Source organism: Lepeophtheirus salmonis, chromosome 6 (genome assembly GCF_016086655.4).
Source record: "Lepeophtheirus salmonis chromosome 6, UVic_Lsal_1.4, whole genome shotgun sequence".
Classification (NCBI taxonomy): domain Eukaryota; kingdom Metazoa; phylum Arthropoda; class Copepoda; order Siphonostomatoida; family Caligidae; genus Lepeophtheirus; species Lepeophtheirus salmonis.
Window position 1 is genome coordinate 599,603 of NC_052136.2, and position 14,094 is coordinate 613,696.

General features: G+C 32.3%; 1 protein-coding gene across 1 annotated transcript; it reads left to right on the plus strand.

Annotated features, from left to right (window-relative positions):
* Positions 1 to 4,290: 4,290 nt before the first annotated feature.
* On the plus strand, positions 4,291 to 11,479 carry LOC121120261 (uncharacterized). Its single transcript, XM_040715110.2, has 3 exons — positions 4,291 to 4,634; positions 5,363 to 5,464; positions 10,260 to 11,479. The coding sequence occupies exons 1-3, from the start codon at positions 4,533 to 4,535 to the stop codon at positions 10,629 to 10,631; spliced, it is 576 nt and encodes a 191-aa protein (XP_040571044.1). The 5' UTR covers positions 4,291 to 4,532; the 3' UTR covers positions 10,632 to 11,479.
* Positions 11,480 to 14,094: the final 2,615 nt, after the last annotated feature.

Below are 14,094 nucleotides of genomic sequence, written 5' to 3' on the forward strand. Positions count from 1 at the left end.
GAAATATTTAATGACAGCTCCATACTCGATTTTGTCCATTTTGACAGACTCACTCAAACGACTGTAACATAACAACTGCGCTTACAAAATGGCTGAAACTTTGGTGAGTAACTGTCAACAGATGCTAGATTGAGACATAAATAACTAGAAGGGCAACGCGTCTGCCAAATGAAAGGGGGGAGCATTAGAAAGTAATTGTGTATTAAACTTTTTTTGATTCCTTTATAAGCTTTTGAATAGTGATCCTATAAATATTTTTATTCGTTAAAATGTTAATTAATGTTTAATGATCTATAATTTATTGTTGAATGATTATGTAATGAGTACTGCTTTTAATTTATAATGAGTATTTTACCATCTGACATTTGACTACATAGTACAAAAGAAAATTAACTATATACAACTATTTAAAATGATTAAAATAATTTATAATTATTTATTAAAACAACCAAACATATCATGTAAAAAACACAGGTTAATTGGTATAAAATTAAAATTAATTAGTCTATAGAGTTCATGAAACGTACAATCATCTCCTTTAGTCTAGTTGGAATGGTGATTTCTTTAGATTTGCAGGTATAGATTTGCCAAAGAATTTTAGCGAGTTTTCTTTCATTTTGCATTAGTGATAGGACTATTCAAAAAAAAAAAAAAAAAAAAAAAAAAAAAAAAAATCCCGATTCTGATGCAATTATAGTAAAAATTACCAATGTAAATTTTGTAATATTTCAAATAATAGTTTCAAAAATATAATTTTACAATCAGGGGCGCCCACAGGATTATATTTAAAGGGAGATGGCTTGGTGTTTGGATTTTTTTTTGCAAAAAAATCCAAAAATTGAAATTTTTTTGAAAAAAATTTGGAAAATTAAATTTCAAATATTAAATTTAACAAAAAAAGAAATTTTAAATATACAATTAAATATTATAAATTTTTTCAAAAATCTACAACTATTCATAAAAAATTTAATTTGCGGAAAATATTTCAAAACCTTTAAATTTTTTAGCAAAAAATTTTCAAACTCCACTATTGTTCACAAAAAATACAATTTCTTTGAAAAATTTCAAAAATCCCAAACTGTTCTCAAAAAAAAAAAAAAAAAAATTGTGTACAAATTTTACAAATTAAATTTCTAATATTAAATTTTCGGAGAAAAAATAAAAAAATAAATAGTTATTTAAAGAGATTTAAATTTTTTGGAATTTTTTTTGAAAATTACATTACATTTCAGATATTCATAAAAAATTAAATTTGCGGAAAATATTTCAAAACCTATGGCTATTCTCAAAAAATTTTCAAACTCCACTATTGTTCACAAAAAATACAATTTCTTGGAAAAATTTCAAAAATCCCAAACTGTTCTCAAAAAAAAAAAAAAAAAAAAAATGTACAAATTTTACAAATTAAATTTCTAATATTAAACTTTCGGAGAAAAAATTCAAAAATAAATAGTTATTCAAAGAGATTTAAATTTTTTGGAATTTTTTTTGAAAATTACATTACATTTCAGATATTCATAAAAAATTAAATTTGCGGAAAATATTTCAAAACCTATGGCTATTTTCAAAAAATTAAATTGTTTAGCAAAAATTTTCAAACTCCACTATTTTTTTATAAAAAAAATTTCAAATCTTAAAGTTTTTGAATTCTTTTTTTCAAATATTAAAATTTTCTTGTTAAAACCTAATTTTTTTAATTTTTGAGGGGGCTATTATTTTTTCATCACTTAGAAAAGTAATAAGTAGTTTAATTTACAAATTAAACATTATTTTCCCCATGATGATCCCGATTACGATTCGAGAAAAAAAAATCACAATTCTCCGATTCCCGATTAATTGTCCCATTGTTCAACGAGCCAGTCTGTGCGTAAGAGTGTTTTTCTATACTTTTCTGATTTCAGGTTATGATCCATTTTTACAATCGGATTAAGAATAAATTAAAAATAATAAATATTTGAAATAGACTTTTTTCTGAATGCAAAATGGTGTCTTTCTTTAAAAAAAAAGTTTTTATTTGTTTAAAATAACAACAAAGTTATCCTCTTTTCTAAAAAAAAAAAAATAATAATAATAACTGTAAAAATTTTCAATTTGTCGCTTTTGTTAAATTGGTATCTGTCAAATTTTGTCTTTTATCACTTTTATAAAATTTTATTTGTCAAATGGCATTTATAAATGAAGAAAAAACATTCTGTCAAAGTTGTCTAAGAAAAATCCTAGTCAAAGTCCTGAATATAAGTGATACTGATGAAATAAAATAAATGTCAATTGAGAATATACAGACTAGATCTGTCAGCAAAGAGCGTCGTCATCTTTTCTTTTCTGAGGCAGCTCACACTTAAAAAAATGTTCAGATATATTTTGAAGACGGATACTTCTGATGATTTCGACGTTTCTATTTTCAGGTCTTTGAATATTTGTGTCAGCATCACCTCACCGATATGATGACGACATGCTGCCTAGAGTATACTTGTTGAAGAAAATACCAGCAACAGTAATACGTTAGAGGCATCTGTGTCAAACACCCTTGATACAACTGATTTTTCACATTTCCAAAGGTTCAGTATGCCCATGCTTTTCTCAGTTATAATTTTTAATGAGCGTCGGTCAGTGACTTTTTTAAAGATGGAATTCCAAAGAGCTCAATTCACATCACTGATCGATACACTCAGCGGCTCTTTATTAATAATCTTACTTATTAAAGTACCCATAAGTTTTGAATTCCACTTAAGTGATGTAATTTATTTCACTTGGCTCTCTTAGCCTTAGCCACATTTCTAGATAAAATAACCATGTATTTCTCACTAACTAAAACTTTCGAGGAAGTGCAAGTTAAAAAAATAATATTAAACACATAATTCTTGAAAAAAATAAATAAATGAATGTTTAGCCTTGCTCGCCATAGTAATATAACCATATGTTAGTTATAATATTCTCATTTCAAAATGCTAAATCTGGCACCAGTAAAATTTATTCGAATTTAAAAATAATTCATACGGTGTGTTTTTGTTATAGGTACAAAATTTCTATCATATCGCCTATTTTTTATTCGGGGGGGTTCGACATTTTTCTGAAAGACGACCCAAACCGAAAAGTCCATATAATTGAGGCCAGAGTTGGAGAAGGGCCACATGGAGGCATCCCTGAAGTCAGTCATATTGTCTATGCAGAAGTTTTTGTGGTACTGTATGGGAGGGGGAGCTCCTTAATGGACATCTTATGGCATGTGCATGTGGGTTTAGGGTATTTTCATGCTCCTGTTAACATTTTATAGATTTTTCGGTCATAGAGAATCAAAATAACCACAAGTTCCCTTCTATAGCTTCTATATAATGCACATTCTTTTTAGTACGGGCCTACGGTCTTATATATCCTGGTGGTCCCTGATATGCGGGGAGTATCATCAAAAACTTTTTTAAACAAATCTGCCTGTCCAGTTATTTATATACCGCCCAGATGGAGATGCCAACGGTCTCTGCAACCTACTCAGCAACGACAACAGCGCAGACGTGATCGCACAAGCACATGGCATTCATGACTACGGCGGACCTCGAAAGCTCCTCGTTCCACTTATAGCTCTTTATCTCCTCATATGATGACGGCATGATGCTAACTGAGCTACGTATCGTCAGCTGACGAGACTGAATTGGGCAAAGGCTATTTTTTTAATAATAAAATTACTACAGTGCAAAATTTTTTGACTGGAGAGCAAAATTTGACGAATAACTTTTTTTTAGGGCACATTTTTTGCTTTAATTTAATGCCTTTTTTTGTTGCTCATCCAATGTGTTGTGGGCAGGGCTAAAGAAGGTTTACATTGTTGCATCCCAGAAGTGAGCCATATTCTAGGCTGTATAGGGCTGTAATGGACTTCTTCATATTTTAGACAGTCTGGAAGGAGATGCCAACGGTCTGTGTAGCTTTCTCGACAATGACATCGGCGCAGAAGAGATTGTGCAGGTGTTCCATTTTTCCCCCTACATTTTTGCAGCAAGTTTTTGACCCACACTTTCTATAGACATGACATCATCAGCGATTCATTTGTAGAATAAGTGTAAAAGTCATTTTTTTTGTGACCGGTTCAGATCAAATTAGTTCGATCCACAAAAAATCATAATGATCTTAGACCGGTCTAGGATTTCCAGACCGAAGGCCATCACTAGCACACATGTATCTAAGTAAAGTATGTATATAGATAAAATACTCAAAAAACATACTAAAACGAGTGTGCTTTTGAAAAAAGCAAAGAAAAATTGCTTTCTCTAATAATGTCAATTTTTAATATATACTTTTCTTAGTTTTGTTTCGTTATCAAGGATAAAAAGTGTGCTTCAATTCTAAAATAACTACTCATTGCATGAAGAAGACATGAAGACAAGTGCTCTATAGTCAAGAAGCTTTTTTAATCTTACAAAGAACAAAGCATGAAATCTACGTGAAATGTGATTTCAATCCATTCTAAATAGTTATAAATATATATATTTGAAAAAAATCTTGTTTTACCAAATTGCTTTCAATAAAATTAATTTAAAATGTCGACACCCGATCTAAGGGATCAATTGGACGGACTTCACAATAAGTCTCAACATGTTGATGCCGTGTATCCAGAGCCCTTTTCAAGGCATTCAAAAGGTGTAAGTGAATTTAAGGGATATATACGAGGGTGGTTAGAGAAGTTTCCAAACTCAACGTGAAGATGGCCGCATTCGTAAATAAAAGCTGGTCACATCTATCTAACATCTGTTGACAGCTATTCGCCAATACTCCAGGGATTTTGGACACGTAGTTGTCATGTAACATTTGTTTGACTAAGTAGATGTGAGTTTTTTGAGAAAAATTATCATATAAAAGTTACAGACAGAAGGGGTTAGAGAGATAGTAAGCATCGCTTGGAGAAGTTTGGAGAGTTACAAGGAGACTCTGATAAAAAATCAGAAAAAAAAATCACAAAACAATCACACTGACGCACTCAAACAATTGTGGCATAACAACTGTGTGTCTAAAATGCCTGAAACTTTGATGAGCAACTGTCAAGAGATGCTGAATAGAGGTGACAAGCTTTTATTGACGAGATCTGCCATCTTTACGTTCAATTTGGAAATTTTTCAGACCACCCTCGTATTTACTTAACATATTCCCATCATTTGTCCCAAATGTGATCCGCTATATTTGTTTTGTTTAAAAAATAAGAATAGTTTAATTGTAGAAAGCATTCCTATGCAGTTAAATATGCCTGAAATTTAATATCTTGCTGCATAGATATATGTCTAAAAATGAAAAAGAAAAGAGAAAAATAAACTATATTGTATTCAAGTCCAGTCAATATCTAATACAAATATCTTTTTCTTCCACATCATTTTAGTTTGCGAATGAAGGGACTCAAAAATACAAACGGATCAATATTAAGAAAGTTGATCGGAGAGGAAGATATCGCACTCAGCCAATTACATTTACAGAGATAAAGGTAAATGGGTCAACAAAAACATATGATAATTACTAGTCAGTACTTTGACTTTCTTCAATTGAGCCTGAGAATTGATGCATCATCACTTATTTCTATGTTATTTCTATCAAAAAAGTATTTCAAATTTACTTAAAATGACAATGGTTTTACCTACATTACAAATCGTTGTCACCATAGAGTGGCAGTTCCCAACCTGTGAGTCCCGACTGCATACGGCGAAAAACGTATTAAGACAGTGATATAAATTTATCCTATGAAACTAAATGTAACATTTCCCTAAGTCACTCAACACTAAGACAGTATTGAACATTTTTGGTTTGGTATAGACACTGCTGTTGTTCCTTCCTTCCGTATTGACAAATAATCCGATTTTTGAATAGATTAGCTAAATTTCACTGCATATGGCCATTTTTTTTTTTTCCACTAAGTGACTAGATTGTTTGTAAGAAAAGTAAGAATAACATGTCAATGGTGGTAAAGGCTTTTTGGTCGAAGTCAATGAAGTTTGCTTTAAAAGGTCATTCTTAACTCAAAAGTATCAAATGTTCCAAAGGAAGCGTTGCAGGAGTCTTATTAATGGCTACAAGCATCATGGTGACTGGTTGATCTTCTTTTCCGATAAATAATTTAAGGAATTTATAGTTAACAGGTGGTCCATTGAAATCTGAACACTTACTGATTCAATAATTAATGAAGGTTGAGAGCTTGAAATTAATTCTTATTTCTATATATTTAAGTATAAACAATTAGTTACAAGACAAGACAAGCTTAAGCTCTCCAGCTTACGTAGAAGTCGAGAAAATGACACATGAACGTGTATGTCAAAAAGGCCTAACTAGACTTACCAATCCCCCCAAGTCCATGCGGGCCTATACAAGAAATCTCGGGGTTTCATACGAGACTGTCCACAGAGCTATACAAAAAAGTGGGTGAAAAGAGACTTGTGAGGGGGGAGAGGCCATTTTTTTTACACCAACAATGAAAGAAACCCATCTCCTCCGTTGAAAAACTCTTTTGAGTTCTTTTGAATTTTAAAATTGAAAGTGATCAGATTAAAAAAAAAACTCTCGGTATATGGCTTAGTTTTCTATATATTTTGACCGCTATATGTTCTTCTTTCTCTGTGGTAGTCATTTCCATTGAGCATGAATAAAATAACAATACAAGCATAGCCGTAAGATGGCGCAGTTACCCTAAGTTATTAAAAAGGTTCATACTCTAAAAGTGGGTTTTCACATACATTATTTGGGAAAGGACAACTTATTTCTAAGAACTCTGTATCTAATAATCTCCAAACCTCAACAAATCTCATTTTCAAAATAAAGAGGCTCTATAATTTAGAATGTTTCTTGTCTAGGAAGAAAAAATGCTTCGTTCGTAATTTTCATACTTACACAAATTAATTTATCATAGTATTTTCCAGCAAAAAACTCTTTAAATCTCAGAAGCTCTTCATTTTAAAGGAGAAAGTTATTGTGGTTTAAAGATTACAACATGTAAAGTGCTTAGAGATAAATGGTCTATTGGTGTGTCCCAAAATTCAGGACCCACCTTAGACATTGCAGAGCCCTATACAAACGGATTGCGCGATGCCTAAATCCTAATCTAGATAAGAATAATATTTTTTTTTTCCTATGACTTATAATAAATCATTTTTCAGCACATTTTTTTTAATATTTCTCGAATGACGTTTTTTTACGTTCACTCCGACCGTATGTTTAGCAAAATTAGTATAATTATTATTGGCTGTATCCCTCAAAGTATGGAATTTTTGCTTTTTTAATTTTTTTTTTTTTTCTCACCTGACAATGTAAATGAAATTAAAATGACCATTGACCACTCTATTGGAAATTTTATAGATGGGCTCTGAGGGACATTTTGCACATTGCCCGTAGCAATCATTCGATTATAATGGATCACTAAGGATTTGATTAGGATTCAATTTCATTGATACTCTAGTTTATTTTCATTTAAATTTATATTGTACTCACACAATCAAAGTATTCTATTATAAGAAATTGTCAGGAGAGACTCAATTCTATTTTGAGAAATATACCTCGGCCAACAGGTTGTACAGGTGGACAGATGGTCCCTAAGGGAAATCAAAACCTATCGCCATCACTATCTTGAGCATCAAGGACCCCTTCTAATATACTGTAATACTCCCCGGCCCACGAATTACACAAGTGAACAGATTGTATATAAGGTGGATCAAACACTACCGCCACCGCTATCCTGAGTATCAAGGACCTCTTCTAATAACCTATAATATACATCACGACCAAGGATTTAGCAAGTGAACCACTAGTCCAAAATGTGGATTATTACCCACTGCCACCGCTTCCCTGAGCATCAAAGACCCCTTTCAATATCCTTTAACACTCCCCAGTCCATGGGTTGTTCAAGTGAGCCGCTGATTGAAAAGGTGTGTTATTAGCCATTGCCATCGGGTTCATTGAGTATCAAGAACATTTGTTATTCACACAACTCAAGGTTATTGAACTTTTTTCGGTATTATACTTAGTGGTATGTGTAACTTTGGGGGTGTTTTAGGACCGTCATGCGGCTCCTTTGCAATTGAAGGATTAATTTGTTTTTTAATACTAAAATGTAAGCCAACAAGGTGAGCAATTTGAATTAACGTGATAAAATGTTAGTATATCAGGATGACTACAGCAACAAGTAAAGATCTAATCAACATTTACCATTAGAATTTTTGATCCTATTAAATAATATTCAAACTCCACGGTTGTATATTTCATATAAATTTTATTAGTTTTTTTCAAAATAGACATAAACAAAAACTTATTTAAATATACTTTACAACATCAAATGTATTAATTTCAAAATATAATCTTTTTGAACATATCTAATATTTTTACTTGATATATCCTTAATATAAACAAATAAACTACTTTTTTATGGCATTTACTATTACAGAGGGGTCTCTTTTTTTACAGATGAACTTATTTGTTTGGAGTCTGTGCAATTGCACCACTTAAAGCCTTGTTCATTTCCATCCGACAGAATTAATGCGGTTAGTCGCAATGTAACTACTTTTTCTCTTGGAACTCCATCAACACTGAGGAATGACTCGTCGCTATGCTCAAACTGTTTCTTACTTTAAGCTGTTTTAAGAAATCATTTTTGGTCCCTCATCTATATTATTTGTTCTCTGCTAGATTGATCCCAATATCCAAGACGTAGTGTGGATCAGTTTTTCGACGTTCGATACTTGGAACTTGGACTTTCCCTCACTTTAGTCGCCTGAAACTGTCTTGAGGACTGTTTGCTTGTTCTTCATGCTTGTGATAGGCTCCTCTCTAATGTACTTGGCCATCCTGAGCAGATTATAAATGTGAGCACTTTAGATATGCCCAATCATCTTCATTTCCCCACATGGCAACACTGGAATGTTCTGAAGAGTAGCATTTAAGCCTGCAGATGTAACAATTTTGTTCTCCAGATACAGATTGTTGACAAAATGCACATTTCTTGTCATCTGCCAGTGTTCTCTCTATACCCTCCACTTCGGGCCTTTCCTGGTCTATATTTCCCCACATCTCATATAGATGCTACTCTGTGGTTATATCAAATTCTGTGGATAAATGTAAGCCCTCAAGTCCGACCTTCATCGGATGAACTTACATTGGTATGAAGTTCACCCAATAACTCAGAGAAAACAGTGGTTCTTGTCATACTGAACAATCTGTCCATCGGCCAACTTACTTGTCTTGTTGTCACGTTGCCACATCACATGAATGTCTACATTTGCTCTCTCATATGATTCCCGAGATTGTGATTGATGCAGTCTTTCATGCACAAGTTCACTTGCACAACCTGTGGGCGCTAATGACTCACTTTTTTGGCCAGCGGGGGTATAATAGGAAATTAAAAGGGGTCTTTGATTCATACTATAGTTTGATTGTTTGAATACAATATAAATTTCAATGAAAACACATTAGATCAGGGATCTTGAACCTTTTAATATAATTGATACATTACCACTTTAAATATTTTAATAGACCCCAAAACATATTAAATTAAATTTCATGAAAAATGGCTAAACATTACAAAACTATTAAATACAAATATATTTCAAAATCAAGGGCAAACTGCTTGAAACAGCAAATTCGGGAAAACTGTTAGAGTCTCAGAAAATAAGAGGTACCTTGAAATAAATTTCAATGTTTGTAGGTATTAATTTCTACGCGTTTTGATAATATTGCGACAATTTTGCAAAAAAACAAAAAAAAACCATCACTTGAAGTGAGAATGAGTAGTGGACCACACTTAAAAATTAGGTGGGCTGTAATGTTGCCGGTAACACACAGGTTGGACAACCTTGCATTAGATAATCAAATTGTTTGCAATGAAATGGTATGTTAATCAAATTTTTTAAGATCAAATTGCTTAGCGATGAATTGTTAAATTATCAAACTACCCACCCTCATTTTATCTGAGAATGTAAATGAACGTCTAATGACCCATCTATTGGAAACTTTATAGATTGCCCGGGTATTTTGCAAGATACCCGATTTTCCCTAGTGCCCGTCGTAACATACATAAATATAAAATAAACTTATTTATCAAAGTAAATATATGACGATATTGATAATTTTTAGAGCTAATTATCCCCTCAAATGATAAAACCTAGCAACACCCCTGATTACTACGTTCAATTTCGGTTTCTTGTATTTTTACATATCGGCAGGTCATTTTTATACTAACCAATCTAACCACCTGTTTATTTGCTTACAATGATTCATTTATGCTTATATTTATTCGGCAACAGGAAGTGGATGAAGATAATTTGGAAACAGGAAATCTGGCGCTCCCTGCACTTGAACTTAACAAAAGTGAAGACGATAGTTTAATCAATCAATCTCCAAGTGAACATTCAGATATAAATTTAAAAGAAAAATTTGAGGAGTTCTCTCGATCCCTCTCCTCTCGACGGCCAAGAAGAACGCCCAACAAGAGAAAACGCTTATCTAAAAAAACAGTAGACTTGGAGGAAGACGAGAATGAAAGTGGGGACACGGTTGGGGAGATTGGACCCCTTTTACCCCACATCACAGTTGGAATGCATCGTGTAGATATTTCTAATTTCAGAAATATTGAATATCCTTCTGGGTTCTCTTTCAAACCTCGGCCATCTGTTTAATGGGGTTTCTACGCACTTAATTACATTACACTAGTCCATAATTCTTTGCCCTTTGATTGGGAGGGTGTGTCCCTAATTACTTGTACCTCAATCAACATGTAAGTGACCTTTCTAACCCAAAATTTATGATTGTGTGACCTACAGAGAATAACATTTTATATTCTCACAAACAATGTGAACTTACACGGTTGCCCCCTCCCCCCCCACACACACATGAAAATAAAGAGTAGGGCCATTTTTGACGTGAAAAAAAATATTTTATTACTTTTTTACAAGACTTCCCTTGGTCTTTTTGAAAGAAAGTTCATCTAATGACGTTTCTTTCGGAAGCAAATATTTATTTCTATTTCTAAAATTACCTTTTTTAAGAAAAAATCACGAGTATTTTTTCTAAATGCTGTGTATCTTTTTAAAAAAATTAAATTTGGAAAAAAAAGTCTAATTTAATTTTTCAATTATTTTAATTTTTTATGCAATCAATAGTAGAACCTTCTTCGTCTAACAAGGGCCTCCTGTTTAGAGCAGTAATTCATTTTCCCTTCCAAAAATCATAAAATAGGAAGCTGATATTAAAAAAGGTCTTAATTCAGATGTACCATATGTCTCACTCCCCCTTCTCCTGACGAATCAATAAATAAAATTATTTTGGATCTTTTGTAAGAGTGTGAAAGGAATATAGCTGACCAAGCTGGATTAGCAAAAATGTTATCTCACAAATATGAAAGTTTATGATGTATTTTTTTATCGCCATCATTGGACAATCCTTGTTTTATTTTTTCTAATATTTTGTTCCTCATGACGTCATTTATGCTATATTAAAAAATATATTTTAAATAACTTGTAAAATATATAGCTGTTTTTTCCTTTAATGTTATGAAGTGCAATGTCGTCTCCATTTTTTAGCAATACTTATTGTCGACAGCATACGCACCACGTTCCTAAATACTCCAAGGTATGATGCCAACTGCCTTTAAACTTTAAAATCTCGCCACTATAATTAATTCACGTCCACCCCGCTACTACCTCTACAGCCTAATTGCTATTGGAGTTAATTTGTACTCCTTGAATGTGTTTATTTTCCATTCTCTTATAAGTAAAGAAGGTTGATGTGTTTCTACTCTTTTGTTCATTATTTAATAAGTCATGGGGTGTTAACATCTTCCACATAAAGAAGAGCTCTTCCCTATCTATGGTGTAAATTAAATTTAGAAATAGATATACATGAATTTAACAATAAGTTATAATATTTTCCCTACACTAATGATATTTAAAATGTCGAGGGTTCCTCCTCTTTATAGCAGTAATCAATTGCCCCCCCCCCCTCATTAGATATATCAACTGTCTTACCTAGCTCGGATTCAGTAGATTTCTTTCTCGTGTGAATGCCAAACTTTTTGAGTCAGAATAAAGGAAAGCAGCGACGTTTTGAAGACGTTGCTTTGTGGGTGCAGGAGCGGCCGCAGAGGGTGGGCAGGAGGTGCTGTAGCCCCCCTCCCAAATATCCAAATTAAAAAAAAATCTTCTACTTTTTTTTCTAAAAACTTTAATTATCTGCAAAAACCAATGGATTTTTGAAATAAAAACTCCAAAAAATTTAATATTTAAAATAAAAATTCCAAAAAATTTAATATTTAAAATAAAAATTCCAAAAAATTTAATATTTAAAATAATTTTCGAAAGCATTAACATTTTTGTAAACGGCTATGGATTTTCGATTTTTTTTTTCAAAAATGTAATATGTGAAACTTCATTTTTGGAATATTTTTACGGTAAATTAAAATTTTTAGGAATAGCTGTGGATTTTTTTAATTTTTTTTCAAACATATACCAAAAAATAAGGACCCTCCAAAATTATAATCCTTCGGATGCCCCTGTGGTGGGTCCTTAATCGTGTAGATGTTGTCTAAAAATATACTATGAAGACCACACAATCAAAAATTTCGAGTAATTCAACGTAATTCCATGTTTCTTTGGGTAAAAACAATTAGAAAACCACCATCTTAATTCAAGGGCAAACTAAAGTTGATTAGTATTATTGGAATGTGATGATGACTTGATTAAGGGTCTTACTGAGTTGTGCCTGTTCCTTCCTTCGAAACTAAGGCATTATTTGGAAGTATTGAAACAATGCCAATTTTGAAACAAACAATTTTTTTTTTTGTTTGTACTGATTTTTTACATCATTATTTCAAAACTAATTAATTTATTTATATATTCTCTCACAAGTAATATTTTTTGCAAATAATGAATTCTCTCTGGAACATATTTAGAGTAAAACACGTAATTATCTTCATCATAATATATATTGACATTAAATTGTAATCATAAAAAGCTTCTTATAAAGTATAACTGTCCAACACTTGGGTATGGAACTCCATATATTTATATTAAAAAAGGCTTATCTATATGACTATATGAAAAACAATCAGATGTTGCACTCCATATACATAGTGTTCCCTCAAGTATATTAATAGTGTTGCCTGTTGCATATAAGGAAAATCGGCTATATGCACTTCTAAAACGGATAAAAATCGGTTAGTTTGAATAAAAAATCCGCTAAATATATTTGATGGGTAAATATTGATGGCTTAAACCGGGCGAATGAGGGTGCTCGCAGAAAAAAAAGGGTTATTGCTTACGAATATTGGAAAATCTGCTAGGATTCATCATATTAAAGGAGACTCAGTTATGGTAAACATAGGGGCTTATGGTAGTATCATGCAGCCAATAGAGAAACTTGTTTGAATAGTGTATGAACATCATACCAATAAATTATAACCAAATAAGGAGCTAACTCGTTTTCAGGTGGCATGGATTAATAAGTTGACTTTTGAAAAATGACTACTGTGACAAAAGGTCCAGTGACGTTGTTCCAATCCTGGATATTAATAATAAATGAAGTATCATCCCGATTGAGATTAGGTGAACAGTATGGCCGTACACTGATATCTTCCTAATCACTTCCCTCTCTTTTGTCTCTTATTTTTGGTATCCCCACTTTTCTATTTTCATGTTTAGACCTTGATAGTTGAACATGCTCAGAATGCAACGAATGGAGAAACTTTTGGTTCATATACTATTTCGAATAGTGTGTGAACTTTATACAAATAAATTACCTCTATGTCAAATAAATTACTAAGCTTGATGGTCCCAATAACTGAGCTACCGGGCCGTGCAGAATTATTTACCGATTTTTGTTCAGAACATATTGCGGACAATACTTACATTTCAAATGACTTGAGAAACAATTTATTCATACATTTAGAATAATAAAATAGTTTGTGATCAAATTTAATCAATGTAGCCACCACCATTTGACTCAATGAAACTGGTCAGGCGACGTCTGAAGCTCCACAGACTTGCTGGATGTAATCGGCGTCCATAGAGGCCCAGGCCTTGTTGACAGCAGCCTTTAAGGCATTTATGTTCTTGTGTCGTTTTTTGCAGGCCTTGGTCTCCACGT

Excerpts from the sequence above, each read along its gene's own strand:
- LOC121120261 (XM_040715110.2), top strand. The coding sequence starts at position 4,533 with ATGTCGACACCCGATCTAAGGGATCAATTGGACGGACTTCACAATAAG. Across the intron at positions 4,635-5,362 it reads TTTCAAGGCATTCAAAAGGT|TTTGCGAATGAAGGGACTCA; the intron begins GTAAGTGAATTT and ends ACATCATTTTAG. Across the intron at positions 5,465-10,259 it reads TTACATTTACAGAGATAAAG|GAAGTGGATGAAGATAATTT; the intron begins GTAAATGGGTCA and ends ATTCGGCAACAG.